Consider the following 18,378-nt stretch of genomic DNA (forward strand, 5'->3'; position numbering starts at 1 on the left):
CTAGGGGTAAGCTGGGCTGCCTTACTAGCGTAATAAAATGCAGACCATCCTAAGGGGATGAGGGAGTTGCATTCCAAAACTTGACTGCAAGCGACCAGAGTTTAATGGAAAACTTTGAAAAGATTCTATTAAAAACCAGTTTTCCTTCAATATATCATATGCTCTCTTTTATGCTTTCCCTGCTCCCTCTTTTTTTTTTCCTTACTGGCACAAAACCCAGGATCTTTGTTTTGACAGAGCTAATCCGCTCATGCTTTCATACTGGCCCTCGGGCTCCCCACCTGTGGAAAGATCCATGGGAGCAGAAAAACTACTGAGCGGTTGCCACATGCTCACCTTAAAGGGAAGAAATCAGTGGCCTCTCAGAGATCGGGACTCCAAACACTGTGCCTCCCGAGGACCCATGGAGAACATGAACTATGAGTCCTGTGCAACCTCCAGCAACAGCTTTTCCTTCCATATTGCCTTCTGGGATTTGCTCTCTTGTCAGCTGGGCTGCTTCAGGAGCTGTGCTGTATGGGCTGCCTTGCTGCCATGCTGCCTCCCTCTTCCCAAAGGCACACTCAGTGCTGACAATTCCTGCCCACAAGCTTTGCTGGTGAGAAAGGTTTTGAGTAGCTTGCAACCACTGCCAAGTTTGACAGCAAGCTGCATAACAAACTGGTACAGCCCTGAGATCTCTCTGCTGCTTCTGTGGGGAGACAAGGGAAGATTTTATGGAGTGAAAAGTGATGGAGAGAGAATTAATTGCTTTGTGGCTCCATCAGGCAGCGTGTGTAAGGTGGCTAACATCAGGCATTGATCTGCTCTATAGAGTCTCTGCTTAGCCAACAAAAAGAGGCAAAGTCAAGTTCAGATGTTTAGGGCTTTGTATACAAGACTAAGCCCATAATTTATCTTAGCATCTTTGCCATTCGGCATCACACACAGCTGATCAGGGAAATAACCTGTGGTCATGATTGTTCTGTTATAGGAAGGGTTTGCTCCTGCTCATGGCTAGCATTTCTCTTTAAAGACTGCTGGTTCACGTCAGCCTTTGTATCTAGTAAGTGGCTGTGCCCAAGCAACACACTGAAAGTTAAGTTTGTCATGAAGGAGAACAAAGCTTAGCTCCATCTGGTCATGTCATCTCATCCCACCTCACTTAGAAAGAGGTCATTCTGACTTTGTAACATCCATGTGGGTTCCTGTGGCTCCTAGGCCAGGCTTATATGTCGTGGAGTCACTATGTCTAGCACAGGAAGTTTTAATGCGTAGCATTTTAATTAAGGAAGCTTGAACTGAATGTGTTGTTGTGTGCTTAAGGAGTCTGAATCCTTCAAAGCCTTGAAGTACAGAACTGCAAAAAAAAAAAGGCTGATGACAGTTCTGAGTCTTGGCTCCTCTGCTGTCAGTAGGAAAATCCCCATCCATTTCACTGGAGCCAGTGTTTTCATCCACTGTGTTTTCAGGCTCTGTACAGTGGTTTGCAAATGAGATCTTGCAGTCAGGAAGGTTAAAGAACTGTGGTAGCATGCAGAACATGTCTTATCCAGAGCTTTCTGCATACGAAGTAGCAGGCTAAGTCAAACTGACCAGAGACCAGAAACCAGGTTTCTGCCTCCTGACTGAGTCCTGTATCACCATCAAACTGTTATGTTCACCCTCTTTATTGAATATTGTATGGACCATGGCAGCACTGCTGCTGTTTTAAGACAACTGTTCTTGGTGGGTAGGAGGACCTCTCTGTCAGAGTGAAGTCAAGTTAATGCCTGAGAGTGCCCACATGGTCTTGAGAACATGCAGAGCAAAAGCAGAGGTGCCTGGGGAAACATACAAACGGGAACTAAATATCCAGCATGGATATCCAGCAAATAATATCTATCAAACTAAATATCCAGCAAGATCAACCTCACCATGGGCAGGGCAACCGAGATGGGACTGCAGTTTTGCATTTGCGTGTTTGATTCCTGCCTAAATCATGCTTTATGTGCCCATATCTTTGTATGGGTCTGGGCCAGGACCACACAGAAGCCATAAAGCCAGGAACACAGTGGTTAATTAGAAAGATTCAGTTTAAGCTGGCTCTTATGCCACTTCTCACAAGTCCCATTTTTAGCAGTTATCTTTGATGAAGACCAAACAGGGAGACCTCTGACACGAAATGCACTGTATGCTACAGGCTGGGAAGTGGCATGCTTATTGAGCCTGATTTTGCCAAAACAAGATTTTTGGCCTTTTTTTTGTAAAAGGAGCAAGATAAGGAGGAAAGCTGTTTTCTAAGTGGCCGTCTCCTGTGTGCCCTTTCCCTTGCTCTCTTTCTTTCATATTCCATCTGGTGCCAGCGACTTTTTAAATGCTCTGCAGCCACCTAGAGGAAAAATATGCTTGACTGAAGTTAATTTTATATGGGTTAAGCCACGGAGTGGGCTCTGCAGAGGATGAGAATGTGAGTTTCTAAACTAGCCAGCCTGTTTATTATTATATCACAAGGCCTCCTTTGAAATATATGCAGTGAATCATCAACAAAAGCAAAAGATAACTTCAGTTTATGTTTGCACTTCAGAAATATTTCCTGCTTCATGTTCTCATTGTTCTTGTTATAAAACATAACATATTTTTATGACAGATAGCATAGCAGGGCCACGGTATGTTTTGTCATTAGACAGAAGGAGGTGATCTGTTTTGAATTCTTTTTTTTTAGAAGATTGAAAACTTGCATTATTTTATATGCCTGTCTCATGGCTATGGCAATACGTTGTTGGTATGTCTACGTGGTTTATGGTTCTGTAGGTTCTATCTAGGACATTCATAGTGCTCCTGGAAACCCTGTGGCTTTTCCTCAAATGAGGACAGTCACACAGAATACGCTTGTGGGCTCTCTGTCTACTAAAGTGAAAGTTGGTGAACTCAGATTCATTTCATCTATGCCATGTTCGTTTGCACTGTATGAAACATAATAGCAAAGCTCAGCTGTTGATTGAAAGTGCCACTTGGATGGTGTAAAGCTAGATATTAAAACATGTCTGTCTTTTTGAAATGGAATTGGAATGACTGGGTTTTCTTCTCTTTAGATAAGATATGACAGTTCACTCTCCACTTGTGCCTGAAGAACTGAGACTGAGTGGACTCTTCTTTAAAAAACAAGTCTAGACATGGAAAAAAAGATAAAATTTTATGTCAATTACATAATGCAAAGGCTCAAAACAGTGATGGGTTTTCCATTGTAGCTGTGCCAGAGGACACTGAAAATTCCATTACGATGGAGAGTCTCTGTCATAAGGCAAATTCACATGAGCAGTGTAAATGCTAAGCTAAGTGTGTGCATGAAGTGAATAGAAATGTAAAAAAACCCTTAGGAAGTAACTTTCTTTCTGAGCATTAAATCCATAGAGCACCTAGAGTTTTTTTCACCAGAAGACTTTGCATGATAAGCCGTATCAGGTAGCATTAGACATACTGCTGCTGTAATCTTTACCAATTATTTGATGGGTAGTTGCATCAAATGTGTGATAGATGGGTGACTGTGGATATTAGTTAACTGAAGAAATAAATGTCTTCAGAAAGCAGGTTCCATCTTTTGAACCTTCAGTGTCAGGGTCTAGGTGGTACTCCTAAATTTGCCTCTGTATCTTTCTGTTGGTCCAAACTTCTTATTATAAATGACCTCTTTATAATGAGTTTGGAAACTATGTCTGTTCTCAAGCTGAGTTATTGTAGTCCTTGTCTTTTCCAGCCAGGTACGCAAACCACAGATCATACAACATACAGGCAGACAAATCCTTTTTGCAATAACCTCACCAAAGAGGGTGGAACAAATTGTATGTATGCTGCTCAAGCAAGCAAGTAAAAGAGAGTATTTTTTGATAGGTGCATTTCAGTGTGATGTTGGGTACCTGTTTGATATGGGTTAAGAAACTTGTGCTGTATGTCCTCTTTATTCTAATAATTCTGTTCTACACATTCTGTTTTGAACTGTTTCACTTCAAGCTAAATCTACACATGAACTCAAAACAACTCAAGTTCTCATGTGTACAGATATTTATTTCAAATGCCAGGACTTTAAAGGTTAAATTCTTCGTGGCCCAGCTCAACTGAAAGAGAAGAGGAGGAGGTGAAAGCTCTCTCCCACTTTCTGAAAGTGAGTGGCAGTGCAAGGGGTCAGCTCTTCCAGGGCTGTGGGTGGCATTTCCATCACCTGCCAATGTTTCTTGAGCAATCCACTCTCTCTAAAGGTGGCAAGTCAACTGCTCAGCTGTACTGTAACTTTCAGCTCTAGGAAATATTCTGAGTCATACCAGATGCTTCTTGGAGCCTAGCATGGGACTTCATTGTCTTCCTCAGTCATGGTTCAGCTATTTCCCCGCGGAGGGATTTTAGCCAGCCTTTCCATTCTGAGGATGAGAAAGAACATTTAAAGCCACAGATGCCTGTAAGTATCCAAGCACAAGAGACAAGAAGCCTACTTGACATATTAGTAGATGTATTATCATGAAGAGAGAGGTAGGGGAGGTTGCTGTGTTATTTTGTTCTTTATTTGGTTCTTCCTCATTACTCCCTTTCAAGTGCCTTTGCCACTGCTACTTCTAATTTAGCGAGATTGTAAGTAGGTGTCAGGGTAGTGCTGTACTGAGAACAGTCACTTTAAGCAGTTTTAGAAAATGTTCCAGAACATTTCATTGTTCATTTTACCATATTCTTGTGGGTAATGTTGGTGAAGGCAATGAAACACAATTCTGGCACAGATTGCTCTTTCTATAAAAGTTAAAAATACTTTTTGGCTTTAACCAAGGCTTTTGGAGAATACTTTTAGTAGTACATAGTATAGGCTTGGGGTGATATTGTGCAGCACAGTACTTTTTTTTTTTCAGGGGTCTACATGGGCATTCATTTATTCAGTGCATGGAAAATACCATGTTTGGTTACCCTTTGTGAAGGAAGTATGGGTTTTGACTGCTTTTAAAGGATACGGATATGCAGATAAGTGAAAAATGAATTGCTGTTTGTTTCTGCTACGTTGGAAATTACCAACAATAATTACCACTTGCATTTACAGCATCTTTTTCCTGATTTGACTGAAGTCCTCTAAATAACTGCTTTGAAAGAGTGCCTTGGCAAGGCAGGGATGAATGTGGGTATCTTATGTGATTCTGTTTAATTATCTCTGAGTATGAATTCTATATCTGGAGCAGAAACAATGGCACTCAGAGTTCAATTAGGACTCTTCAATATATGTGTAGCATGATTGCTATGCCCTAGAAATCTTAGATCACACACAGCTCTTGCCCTTTGGTGGAGTTGCATATTTTATAATTTCTTTCTGCTTGTTTCCGTGTGGCAATAGTGTCCATGGCTGAGTCAAAAGTCACACAAAAATTTGGGATCAGGATGGAATTTGAACGCGTGATTCAAATGCCTACTACTGCAAACTCCTCCTCTGCAATCTGCCAAAAACAACTGCGATATTCTCAGGCGTTATGGCCAATGCTATCTTTATAGAAATGAGATTTCCCCATGGAAAGCATATGCCTGCAGTAGATTTGCCATGCGCTCATGGAAGATGAGCTGTGAGTTTCCTTTCTGCTCCCACAGTTTTTAGGGTTTTTTGGAGCCACTTCATCAGTGTGGGAGTTCTGGTACCATGGGGGAGTCTCCAGTACAAAACACATGTATGCTGCCTGCCACTTTTACTGGGTACCCTCCCACTTTCCCGAAAAAAAGAGTTAAGGCACTTATGGTTTAACTTTGTGATGAATAACTTAATCAGATCCCCAAGGCAATGTTACCATTGTTATGATGTGTAGGAAAAGCATAGAGGGAGTGCAGATACAGTTACCTGGTCTTGGAAGAAATGATCCCTGAACATGAGTGCCTTTGCTGCATGAAGCAGTCTGTTCCCCAGGCAAGTGCTTTGAACAAATACTCAATAGATGTAAGGGCTTCTGTGTTTTCAGCAGCTTCCAAAACTACCTTCCTCATGAAATATTTGCTGCTTTTGCATTAATACTAGTAAATTCTGGCAAAAGAGAGAATGATCTCAAGCCTCTGATCTCAAGCCTCAAAGCCGTAGTCTTCAGCTCTACATACCTTGCTTCAATACTTCAGTAAGATTAAACATGCACATACAGACAAGAGAGAGCTTGCGACAGCAACAGCATGAGCCTTTCCATTATACATCAGAATATGGCTCAGCTTCTCATCTTCTTACCTTGTGAAACGACTTCTCTCTCTGGGACCATAAGTAATGGTAACTCATTGAAACTTTGCAGGAAAACCAAACCAAACAAACTTTCTTGTAACGACATAACAACTGGCGTATGGCAATTTTCCTAACTAGTGCTAACTTAGACCAAGCTTTGTGCTAAAACCTCTGATTTGGCATATGCAATAATGAGTTATCCTAAGAAGTCTTGTCTCATGGGATGGTGGGGCTGGAAATCAGTTCTCCTCTCTAGGTAGATAACCCTTCAGGCTTTGGAAGTGTACAGCTTATCCCAGGTACAAACCCCTTTACCTTCTGATGCCTCTCTTCACATACATAAAACGAATGTAGTGATGCAATCTCTAATTGCTTTTGTAAAGTCTTTTGAGTCCTACTGGTAGAAAGAGGAAGATGTTTCCATTTGCATAGAGCCACTTCTTGAAGGCATCAGGAGGTTTGAAAAATGCCCTGCATCAAACTCCTGTTGCGAAATGTGGAAAAAAAAAAAAACCCATCCATACAGAAATCGTCCCTCCTAAAATCCCAGACTGGTTTGAGTTGGAAGGTCCCCAAAGCTCATCCAGTTCCAACCCCCTGCCACAGGCAGGGACACCTTCCACTAGAGCAGGTGCTCCAAGCCCCATCCAGCCTGGCCTTGAACACTGCCAGGCATGGGGCAGCCACAGCTTCTCTAGGCACCCCATGCCAGAGTCTCACCACCCTGATGGTGAAGAATTTTTTCCTAATGTCTCATCTGAATCTCCTCTCTGTCAGCTTAAAGCCATTCCCCTTGTCCTGTCTGTACATGCTCTTGTTGAAGCCCCTCTCCGGATTTCTTGTCGGCCCTTTTTAGGTATTGGAAGACTATTATAAGGTCTCCCCAGGTTCTGGTTGTGTATTTGTGTGTACTGCAAAGGAAAAGGAACTGATCGCGTTCAGCAAGTAAACATCTGCCATTTCAGTCCTGCGTGGCACTGACTAAAGCTGTAGGCTTTGTTGCTCTGATCTTTTCTTCTTCCTCCTTTTAATCATGCATGTAGCACAGGACTCGGTTCTTTGCCCTTTGTGGGACTTGGAGACTTTCCATAGTTTAATGTGAAAAAGGGCTGTTGCTGAAGGAGTGTACTTATGCAGCTCTCTTTGAAGATGTGGCAGCAGAGTGTGTGTGTGTTTGTCTCCTCCAAGGGTGTGTCCCACAGCTGCCGGATGTCTTCACTTTCATGGATTTCCCCTTGCAGCAGTTGGTGATTATGCATGCCTGATTAGCGGCATCTCTGACACACACCCTGCAGGCAGCATCCACAGCATCAAAAGGCATCACAGTGAGGCACTTGGTACCAGTTGAGGACTGAGAGGCTGGCTGTGCTTTGGTGCTTATTTGGAGCAGGGTCTCCAGATAAAGCACGCCATCACAGACGAATGTAAATCTGTAAATATGTCCTTAAAAGAAATGTCATTTTGTTTTGGATGACAACATCATTGCCTCTCTGTGTGATTTCACTGAGAGCAGAGCTAAGCTGCCCAGAAGTGTCTTGTGTATATTTCCGTAGCTGGTAAAATGGCTTCTTTTATAAGTAACTTGCCCTGCAATCTTATGAGATTATTTCTGTATGACTGTAATGGATTTGTATTGAAGCTTCATTTAAGCAAATATTTTGGTCTTGGTAAAGTGTCAAAATACCTTGGAAGACCCAAAGTCTCTGTTAGTGTGCAGTGTGGTACCTTGTCAGTACAGCTTCATTATCGGCTTAATTCCAGAGTTTTACTAGAAGTTTATTTTCCTGTTGTTTGTCAGTCAGATTAGAGTACAGCTAAACCTCTGCATACATGCAGTTAGTGTCACCGAATCTATTTATCAGACCCTGCTCCTTCAACTGCCAATCCATCTAACTACAATTAATACTAATGCATTAAACTTGCCACCAAGGAATTTCATTAAGGGAGGAAAAAAAAGGTTTATTTTGATTGATACTTCTTAGCAGCTGTGGATATTGTTTCCTTTACCCTCATTTTTCATTTAATGGTAATTAATGTATTCTTAGAAATAATTAGCAATTGTAATTCATTAATAAACCTGCCACAATCTGATGATTGCTCCTTAGCCATGCTTAGGGCTTGAGCCCAGCAGCTGTCAACAGAATTAAAAACTTTAGGAAAATAAAAGCTACCCAAGTAATTAGGTATGTAATGAATCAGAGGATTGTGTTGCATGGGGCATGCTACCTTCTTTAGTGGACACACATGCTGAACACTGTAGCATATTGTGTTAATTCCAGCCAAACTGGAGATGTTTCACTCTGGAGTAGAACTCTGAGAATGCAGAGCGAAACACTGAATTGGAACAGCCTTGAACATCTCTGGATGCCAAGGGTTAATGGTGTAGTGTCACTCACATATATACAGGGGCAAAACTCCATGCAACCTCAAAGAGGTTGTGCTCCTGCAGACCAAAACAGTGCCCTGACCTCCTTCATCCCCCAGACCATGCCCAGGCTTTATCAGGGTGAGTGCTAGTCTTGCCACCAACGTACTGATGGTTAAGAAGACTGTGTGGCTGATGGTGGTATCTTGCCATGGTGGAAGCATCTGGGATAGCTGGTATTGCATTGACTCAGTGCAGAAGGTGGCATCCCCCTCTGGATAGTGAAAATATATTTATGCTCTAGAAAGCAGAGGCAGTACCTCAGGTTTATGATTTTATAATTTCTAAGGCAGGAAGTCGGTGAGCACATAGCCAACCTGGTACTGGCAAACATTCCTAAATAACACAGAGTTTAATAATAACTAAATCTGCATGGAGAGCAGTAAATTGTGATTGATAAAGGAGGTTAGCGCAGGGACAAAAAGATGATGAAATTGTATCTTAATAATTGAATTTGTATCTGTGGGCAAGGCTATGTAGGGACAGGGCAAGGGGGAATGGCTTTAAATTGACAGAGGTGAGATTGAGATGAGCTCTTAGGCAGAAGTTCTTCCCTGTGAGGGTGGTGAGACTGCCACAGGGTGCCCAAAGAAGCTGTGGCTGCCCCATCCCTGGCAGTGTTCAAGGCCAGGTTGGGTGGGGCTTGGAGCACCTTGCTCTAGTGGAAGGTGTCCCTTCCCATGGCAGGGGTTGGAACTGGATGAGCTTTGGGGTTCCTTTCAACCCAAACCATCCTCTGGTTCTAAGATTATTACAGACTCCCTTTGTGCTAATAATTTGCTGCACCAGCAAACTAGCATCTACTTCACTGTAAAATGAGACACACCTCTTAAATGCTGTGGGGTATATGGAGCAGTGCCAGCTGCAGGGATGCTAGCAAGACATCACAAACATGTTGTGGCCAAAGGAAACAGTGTAAACTCGTTTAGTGTGTCACATAAAAAGGTGACCCTTTGTGCTTATACAAGGCCTTTTATCAGCTAACAACATCAAACAATGCCAGGGATGCTGTGCTAATCTGTTTCTTGCAACCCATCAGCTGCAATACCCATACAGCGACATCTGTTACTGGGAAAGATGTAAAGGGACCTACCGCAGAACTAAAGTGAAATAAAATTGCATCTTCCCCAGAAAGTAAAGTTATTTCAAATGAAAACCGTTGGTTTGTAGAAACAAGCATGTTGTAGACTTGCTCCAAAGCAATTCTGTTTGTTCACAGTAAGCACGTATCAGTAATTGCAGGACAGATAACCTTTTTATGTTAGTGTTTACATTGCGTATTTGTCACACAGTGAATTTTTAGGTAATTTTGTGTTGGGGATCCACTGAGAGCAACATGAAGGAAAGCTCATGGAAATGTCAAGTACAACTGTCAGGTTTAACCATGTGAATGGACACTGAAAGAGCCGGTGACTTTGGGAAGGGTAAATACTCCTCTTTAAGCAGCACTGTTGGATATGCAGAAACAAGCTTGTATGTGTTTGAAGGACCGCAGATTCTCTCTCGTAGTTTTGAATAAATATTTCCCAGTGACACTAAAGCATTGTATGGACATTAAGGCTCCTAATTACTCTGAGGTGCTTGCACCTTTTCCAAGCTATTACCTACTCAGCTATAGGGAAGGTTTCTGGAAAATTGAACCTGTATCCATTCTTTTTCTATAGGCAGTTAAAATATTGGTCCACAGCAAGAACAGTTAACACGGAGAGCTCATTTTTACTTCAGACCTTGGTCTTTCTAGAGGATTTGCACCTCTCCCACTCGTAGAAAAGTCCCTGAATGTGCATGGAGCAGAGGAACACCCAAGGTGCATGCACAGAGCTACTTCTGCAAAGCAGAGGAACTGGAAGCATGATTTTCAGAGGGCACCTTGTCCCTGCATTCTAATGATTCCACTCAGAGCAGTAGCTACTTGGCATTTCTGAATTTGCATTGGTGTATTTGCTGAAGCACCCAAGCATTCTGCATATGCAGAAACTGCTGACTGCAAGTCTGCTGGCTCTTGACAGTTACAGTTTAGGTCTGTGCCAAATGGGCACACACTCTGGATGAAATAACTTGAAATATAGTGGTGACACACACAGTAGCAGTTTCACTTTGAGCCATGTTAGCAGCTTTGCTCCCTGCCACGTTTTGTGATGATTCCATCTTATGCAATGGAAGAAGAGGGTGATATTAACAAGTGCCTGTGGGATTTCCTAGCATGAGAACTGCTCAGTTATGCTGCATCACCCCTGTTCCTTTGGAGTCTCTTCAAGTCTGGCATTTAGTAGTGATGCTGCTGAGAACACAGGCATTTAGCTATGTTGGGGCCTTCAAAGCCAAGGAGAGGTTGGGGGTAACCTAGTAGAAGGCACCATTTCTCATCCTGTGTATGGACGGGCATGTGCTTATTACCTGCAGAACTCATCCACTTAACAATGCTTCTGTTATTATTGGTATAATTGTTAAATTACTACTTTGCAGGGAATAAGAAAGAAGTCTTTATCTTGTGTTGAAACACAATTGTTGCAAAAATGGAGTTTGCCTTCTCCCACTGTGGTCTTGGTACTCTCTGCCTGACATTTATTGTATCCTCTATGTTTTTCTGCATGGTTGTCTCCCTGATGCCCTTGCGACTTTCTGCGTCAGAGCGGCACATTAAAAAAGAGCTGAGCCCTTGGGATGTAACAGCAGAGACGTGTTTAACTTCCCTGCCTTTTAGCACAAGTTGCTGTGGCATTGAACTCCATGTGACTGGAAAGTAAACAGCTCCAAACCTCGAGCAGGTATCTACCAAAGCTTTCCCTGATTCTCTGTTCTGGGGCTTTGTTCTGCAGGTCCTGTGTGACTGACATGTGTGAGTGCCCGGTTCATAAAAACTGCTACTGCGAGTCATTCCTGGCATATGCTCGAGCCTGTCAGAGGGAAGGGCTCAAAATCCACTGGGTACCGGAGCAGAACTGTGCAGGTAGGTGTTTTGGGACTGCTTCTTTGTAAGCCAGTGCATAGCCAGTGCAACAGTGCTTTTACTGTTGGAGGAGGATCAAAAATGAACCATCTAGAAAGGACCAGAATTGTACCAGCAGGGAACTTGCATACTGAGTTATAGAGAAAGACCTTAGGAGGAAAGATTTGTGACCATCAAATACTAGAAATGTTTATTTTGCTGCAAACTTTTCACTTCTAATGCCACCTGTCTTAATTTTATGTATTTCCAGGAAGAAGTACATGCCTTTTTCTTTCAGGATATGTAAACAGTTGATTAAGGCCAGGTTGGATGGGGCTTGGGGCAACCTGGTCTAGTGGAAGCTGTCCCTGCCCTTGGCTGGGGGTTGGAACTGGATGAGCTTTTGGGTCCTTTCAAACTCAAACCATTCCAGGATTCTGTGATTACAGACAGTGTTTAAACTCCTTTGACCTTCTGTTAAACACAGCTATATTTCCAGGGACAACATGCATATATGATTGGAGTAGGTTCAACGAGGGAAGGAGAGAGAATGTATTTCATGGGAATATTAAAATTCAAACCTGCATTATCTTTGGTACTTGGACCAGATTCCCCATGTGATTAGGGCTGCATTAATTGCCAGTGATTGGGCATAATTGTTTCTGTGAGAAGTGGTGGCCTGTGGTTGTGGTCACTTGAAGTAAAATGCAATATTGCAGATTAATATTTCCCCTGATGATGGTCTCACTAATTTAGGACATTCTATAATGGCATCGGTTTGCCTTTAAGTGTATTCAGGTTTATGTAAAGCAATTGACAGTAGTTGGAAAAAAAAAAACAGACAATGAGAGAAGGATACTCACTGCTGGTCAAAGAGCTATTGCTCTGTGGTCCGTTCTGGTGATCATGTGTGGCTCAGGGTCTGCTCTCTCAACTTCAGTTTCCTTTTCTGTTGAAGTCACGATAGCAGGGATGAGGGAATGACAGAGCACATTTCACTTGATTGGCTGTTCCCAAAAGGTTCTTTTTCCTTTTTTTTTGCAAAGTTACATTAAAATCCAATCAGGGTGTCACTAAGTGAAAGCCCTACTCAAGGATGTGGTCTCAGACATACAATGTATGTAATTTTAATCTATTGATCTGCTAGCATCCTGACTTTAGTTATTCATTTTTTTGTCCAAAGCACTTCAGACTGAGACCTTACTCTGGCTGATGCTGTAAAAGGAATAAAACCCCCAGTCCCTGCCTTCAGGAGTTTATACAAGTGCTGGCATATCACGACTTAACTAATTGAAGCTTCTTTTCACATTTTTTTTCTGGCATTTTACCAAAGACAAGAAAAGTTTCTGAGGCAAAAACAGTCCTTGAGAGAACATTAAGAAGGAATTTAAATGCACATCTTTCATTAAAGCTAATGAAAGAACTGCTTAAATCCACCCAAGTTTTTAATCTCAGTGCAGGCTTCTAGAGGGAAAGGGGAGATATTGTTAAGCAGAAGATACAGATAAGCTGTATTGGTCAAGTACCCTCAAAACACTTAAGCATCCAGTATCAGAAAAGTAGCACCATCTTCTACAGTAAATCATGCAGTAAGCATTACATTAAAGTGCATCCACTGCACTCCATAATTTACCAGAAGCCAGCATCAAGATTTTAATCTTTAACTTGGTTTTTTTTTCACCCCAAAACTTGTAGTTACAATTATTGTGTCCTAATTATGGATAGAAGTTCCTGGGTATGAAACAATATATCCGTAATAAAATTTTAGCGCTCTGTGACTTTCATTTCCTGCTTGACATTTCATAGCTAGTGGGATACTTGGAAGAGCTGTGTTCTGATGAAAACGGAGTATGCTTATTAGTAAAGTCAGGTTTTAATTATTCTTTTGTGTGTTATAAAACCAGATCTTGTGTGGCTGCCAGTTCCTCTACCCTGACTGCTGTATGCTTAGCTCATTTTTACAACCTTCAGAAAGCTTGTGTTGTCTGGAGGGCCAGCCAAACAGGATGCTCAGGTGGCTGAATTACATGTCTTGTTCCCTGCCTGCTCTTCTTCTTCCCTCAGTGCAGCAGCATATTCTCCTCTCAGTGCTCCACAAAATACTCCTGTTCAAGGTTTGCTGTCCTTTGAGCTTGGCTTGGTATGGAGAATGTCAGCTGCCGTTTAACTGGAGGGGTGAAGAGAAGAAGCTAATGAGTAAGGAATATGCTTAGGGTAGGAAAAGGTTTGTGAGATCCACATGGGAACTGAGAGGATTTGGAAACGAATATGGGTTTCTATGGGAAATAGTGGGAAGTGAGACCTGTTAGGACAGGCACATGAAGAAATATGAGTGATGGAGAAAAAAAAATGCCAGGAGACCCAGCATGAGGGACAGAAGAAATAAAACAAAGTGATACAAGGTGTAAAATAAAGGATACAAATGGAAGAGGTTTGAAGAGAAAAGGAAATAGAAAAAAAAAAAGGGGGGAGGGGGTTAGCCCAAGAAAGGCCAAGCAAGCAGTTTATAAAGTGCAATTAAGTAATCTGAACTGGTGAAAGACTTTGGGCCATAGTAATTTCACATTGAATTTTTGAGGGAACTGAGAGAAAGAAGACTCAAGGATGGCAGATGGCAGTAACTCCCTGTCATGGGCATGACTATACAGGGAAGAATAAAAAGCAGATATGGACTATAATAAAGTGCAAAATGCACATGGTAGCACTGATGTGCTGACACGCTCTAACAGCCTCATAAAAACTGAACAATTTTCTCTTTTTCCTATGTGATTGGCTAGACTAGAGGAGGATGAGTGTATATATGATTTTGACTCTTCTCTCCTTGGTCCCCTCTTCTCTGCTGTGGAATTTTCTGGCCAAAGTCACTCTTTTTCCCTGCTATATGTTGTTTTCCTTTAATTGCTTTATTGCGTGTGAGTACGTATCATAAGGCTATTCTGACATTTCAGTGGAAACTCATTAAAAACTAAAAGTTGAAAAGATTTACACAAGTGTATCATTAAAAGGTCAGTATCCAGATCTGTTGCCTTCTGCTATGTTAGAAAGGGAGACGTTGTGAATTACAAGCACCATGGGTAACATTCGGTTTGGAAGTCCTACAGAACAACTCAAAAGCCCATATTGTTCAACACCAGCAGAAGCAGGACGATTCCTTGATGCACAAATTAGCTTAGGAATTTCTGTGGAATCAGATTTACCAGATACCATCCACCAAGGGAATCCTTCAGCAGTTCCACGTTAGGTGTTTTGGCTTTTGTGTTGGGGAACAAGAATTCTTCCTAAATAATTACAGCCATGTCTACAAAGAAAGACAGGCGCAGACAGATACAAGCCTTCTCTATGAAGCTGCCAAACTGGCTGGAATAAACCAGCCCTGGTCTGAAAACTGTATAGCCTTATTAGGCAGGGTTTATTAGCTCAGGCACAGTACTGTATTTATGTGTCTATATGGCTTCTGGACTGGAGCTGGCTATCATCCTGCCAGCTCAGAAAGTGGTCTGAGGAAGCTCACATCTGTCATGCCAAACACATGTTCTAGAAGAAGAGTGGAAAAATCCTGTTGGGACTGGTAACATTGCAAAATGCAGTATTATTAGTAACTTTTGTGCTTTGGGGTTGGGTTTTTGAATTATTATTTTTTTGCTAGTGCACTAAGGAAGTTATTACTAACAGAGATTGGCTATTTAAGAGAGGAATTTGCCTTAAAAGACGGGTGCAATGGCATCACTTCTGTTTTCCATGTTTACATGGTACTGATTCATTTCAGCAGGCCCCAGGAAGCCTACTGCAGAATGTGTTTATTTTTATTTTTTAAAGTGTTGATGAAGTGGAATGTTCTGGATCAATCACACCACATGTTAGCAACTGAAGCACTCAACAATAAAAACCATCCAGGAAACAGCAGCCATTGTACTTTCCTGATTTTCCCCTTGACAATGAGTTAATAATGCCACTCTGTACTGCCTACAGCAGAAAATAAAGTCACGTTATCTTCTACATGGCATCATCTGAAGGAGAAGGAGGTGTTTTGACATACCATATCCATGTGTGGTAGCGCAGAGCTGGGGACTACTTAGAGATGCCACTGCTGCTGAAGGCAGGCTGTAATATGTTCTCATTTGCTCTGGGCAGAGATGAGGAAGTGGAAAGGAGACCTTGGCCAACTTTCCTGAAACCCACTGGCTGAGGCACTAAACAGAGCTCAGGTGGAACAAATGAGCTGGCTGTTACTGCAGTGAAGCCTTGTGGGATGAAACCTGTACAGCCTAAAAATGGAAGCTCACAGACCTTTCTATACGGAAACTGCATGTACTGAAGGCAGATGTTTCTGTTTGTGATTGGTCCATTAGAGATCCTTCGAAGGGAAACTCATTTTCAGAAGGAGGGATGGAAGTTTCTAGGAAACAGTCCGCTTAAAGAATTCACATTGTGTGGAAAATCGCTATCCATCTTTGAACATCTCGGTCTACTTTTCTGGACAGTTAATACATTGTTTACAAACACATTTTAATCTCCCATTTTATAGAGATTCAGTCACTATTCTTAACGCAGTGTGTAAGTGGAGAGTTTGTCATGAATCTAATATTTTACTTTACTCTTATTGCTTGCATGTTTTTCCCATCTTCTGTATTTCCTGTTTCATTTAGATTTCATTGTAATTATTCCTGTTGTTTGTTCCTTCTTCAGTGTACATGAAAGTTATCATGCACAGCAAGAGAGAAGGGGAAAGGTGGGAAAAAAAGTGCTCAAAACATCTGTTCCCACAAGCTGAATAAGCCTGTCTTGAACATTGCTGACACATGTTTTTTTTCCAACCTGCTCTAAAGCGATATGCAGTAAAAGGTGTATCCTGGAGTTTTTGGGTAGCTTGCTCTGGTACTTTCTCATGCTGAAAGCTAGAGAGCTTTTCTGTCCCTAATATCTACCTAAAATCTAGTATCTGTCTAATATTTAGCTGTTGATTCTCTGTAACTCCTGGGTATTTTTCTGCTGTACTACCCATTTTTTTGTTTGTTTATTTAATATATGTGTCCAGAGAACTTTGTATGCATTCCTGACAGAATTCCTTCTTCAAGGTTACTTTTCACATATACATAAATATCATAAAAATCATAAGAAGTAGAACTTGCAAGAAGTTGATGCTATTTTGAAGATCACCTTGTCACTGGTGAGGAGGAACCCCTTAAATTTATGATGCTTTAGCACTAAGACTTCCATCCTCTGTTATACACTCTTATACATATTTAACCAATATCTTTCTGCCTATTTCTCTTTACGAATAATAATAGTGCTGTAATGGCACTCCAAGGCAAATCCTCACCACAGAACAGCATGCTTCTGTCCATAACAGAACTGGTCTTTAAAAAATCTGGACTTTCTATCTCTCCCAAAATGGAGGAAACCTTCTTAATGCAACCACCTCTCTGTTAATGGGAAGAGATGATTCTGGATTCTTGAGAATCCCTTACCATCTATAAACTATTAGTACTTGGTTTTACCATCACCACAGCCATTAGAAAGAATAACGGACTTCTATTCATTATCAAAGCATGTATTATTCTCCATACTAAAAAGTCAGGATATAAAATGTTAAGAGTTTAAATATTGATCTTGAGGGGATAGAGAGCTTTTAGCTGAGCCCTCAGTGGTCTCTTATGTTGGAAATGCATTGAACTGTCAACTACATAAATCAATGAATAGATACTGGGATCATTAAGTACAAGAATTCTCATTCTCGGCGATCCCTTGGTAAAATAGCATAAAGCATGGAAATAACTGATTTTTATTGTTTTGTTGTGGTTTAGAAATGGTGCTGCGGAATTAACAGCATTGTTTGAATCTGCTGCAACATGCATTATTGAAAGTATAATCTTAGGGCTAGAAAATCCGACATGGTGAACAACTCTCCTTCCTGTAGGAGTGGGACTGATAATAACTGTCTGTCCTTGTAAATGTTTCAGGAATCTTTGATAAATTATAGTAACACATAAATGAACAATGTTAAGCCTTAAATATAGAGCATAGATCTGCTTATAGGTACAAACCTTACCAAAGCTTTATATACCATCATCTGTGTTAAAATACTCAAAATAAGTTAAGACTGCTAGGAACTTGATACCTTTTGATTAGGAAATTTGCTACCATTATATTTGTGATGTAAAGTAGTGCTGAATTTAATGTACTGCAATCACATGAGTAATTTTTTTCCTCTAGGTGATCGCCATACCAAAATGTGGGGTTTGATATTTGCAGTAGGAACCAAGCAGATAGCTAACTTTCCTTGTGGCCTTTGTGTAATATGGTATTTTGTTCCTTTTAACTGTCTTACAGCAACTCAGTGTAAACACGGTGCAGTTTATGATACCTGTGGTCCAGGATGTGTCAAAACATGTGACAACTGGAACGAAATTGGCCCATGCAACAAGCCCTGCATTGCAGGATGCCACTGTCCAGCAAATCTAGTTCTTCACAAAGGAAGATGTATCAAGCCAGTCCTGTGCCCACAGCGATGACATTAGTTCTCTTCCCATGGACATTAATGTGGGTGGTCACTGACCCCTTTGATGCTCACAGCCAGTGAAAGACTCCGCAAAATACACATCTAATCACAGATTGTAAATATGCTCCTGTGTGTGTATTTGTGTGTTTATGTATACACACATGGCGCCTAGAAAGATATATAAATGTATACTGTGTGTATGTACATACACATATCTATACACAAGTGCCCTAAAACGTAAGTACAACCCATATATTTATATATATGTCCACACACTCAAATATACATCATTTCTATATATCATAGAAGGATGAATTATTATATGTATATTTTTTGCTATAAAGTTT

The 18,378-nt window shown here is 41.3% G+C and overlaps 1 protein-coding gene across 7 annotated transcripts in view; it reads left to right on the forward strand.

Moving 5' to 3' along the window:
- BMPER (BMP binding endothelial regulator) overlaps positions 1 to 18,114 on the forward strand; it is a 144,835-nt gene extending 126,721 nt beyond the window's left edge. For 5 of the 7 annotated variants that reach the window (XM_062625517.1, XM_062625523.1, XM_062625518.1 and 2 more), the window contains 2 exons: positions 11,423 to 11,553; positions 17,863 to 18,114. In XM_062625517.1, coding sequence (XP_062481501.1) covers positions 11,423 to 11,553; positions 17,863 to 18,044 — 313 coding nt within the window. In that variant the 3' untranslated portion in view covers positions 18,045 to 18,114. Of the gene's footprint in view, positions 1 to 973; positions 1,077 to 11,422; positions 11,554 to 17,862 lie in introns of those variants that run through there. The other 2 variants (XM_062625521.1, XM_062625520.1) reach the window with 2 other exon arrangements.
- The last annotated feature ends 264 nt before the right edge of the window (positions 18,115 to 18,378 follow it).

This window comes from Pezoporus occidentalis, unplaced genomic scaffold, assembly GCF_034315485.1.
Source record: "Pezoporus occidentalis ecotype Australia unplaced genomic scaffold, CSIRO_AGI_Poc_V1 ctg28, whole genome shotgun sequence".
NCBI lineage: Eukaryota > Metazoa > Chordata > Aves > Psittaciformes > Psittacidae > Pezoporus > Pezoporus occidentalis.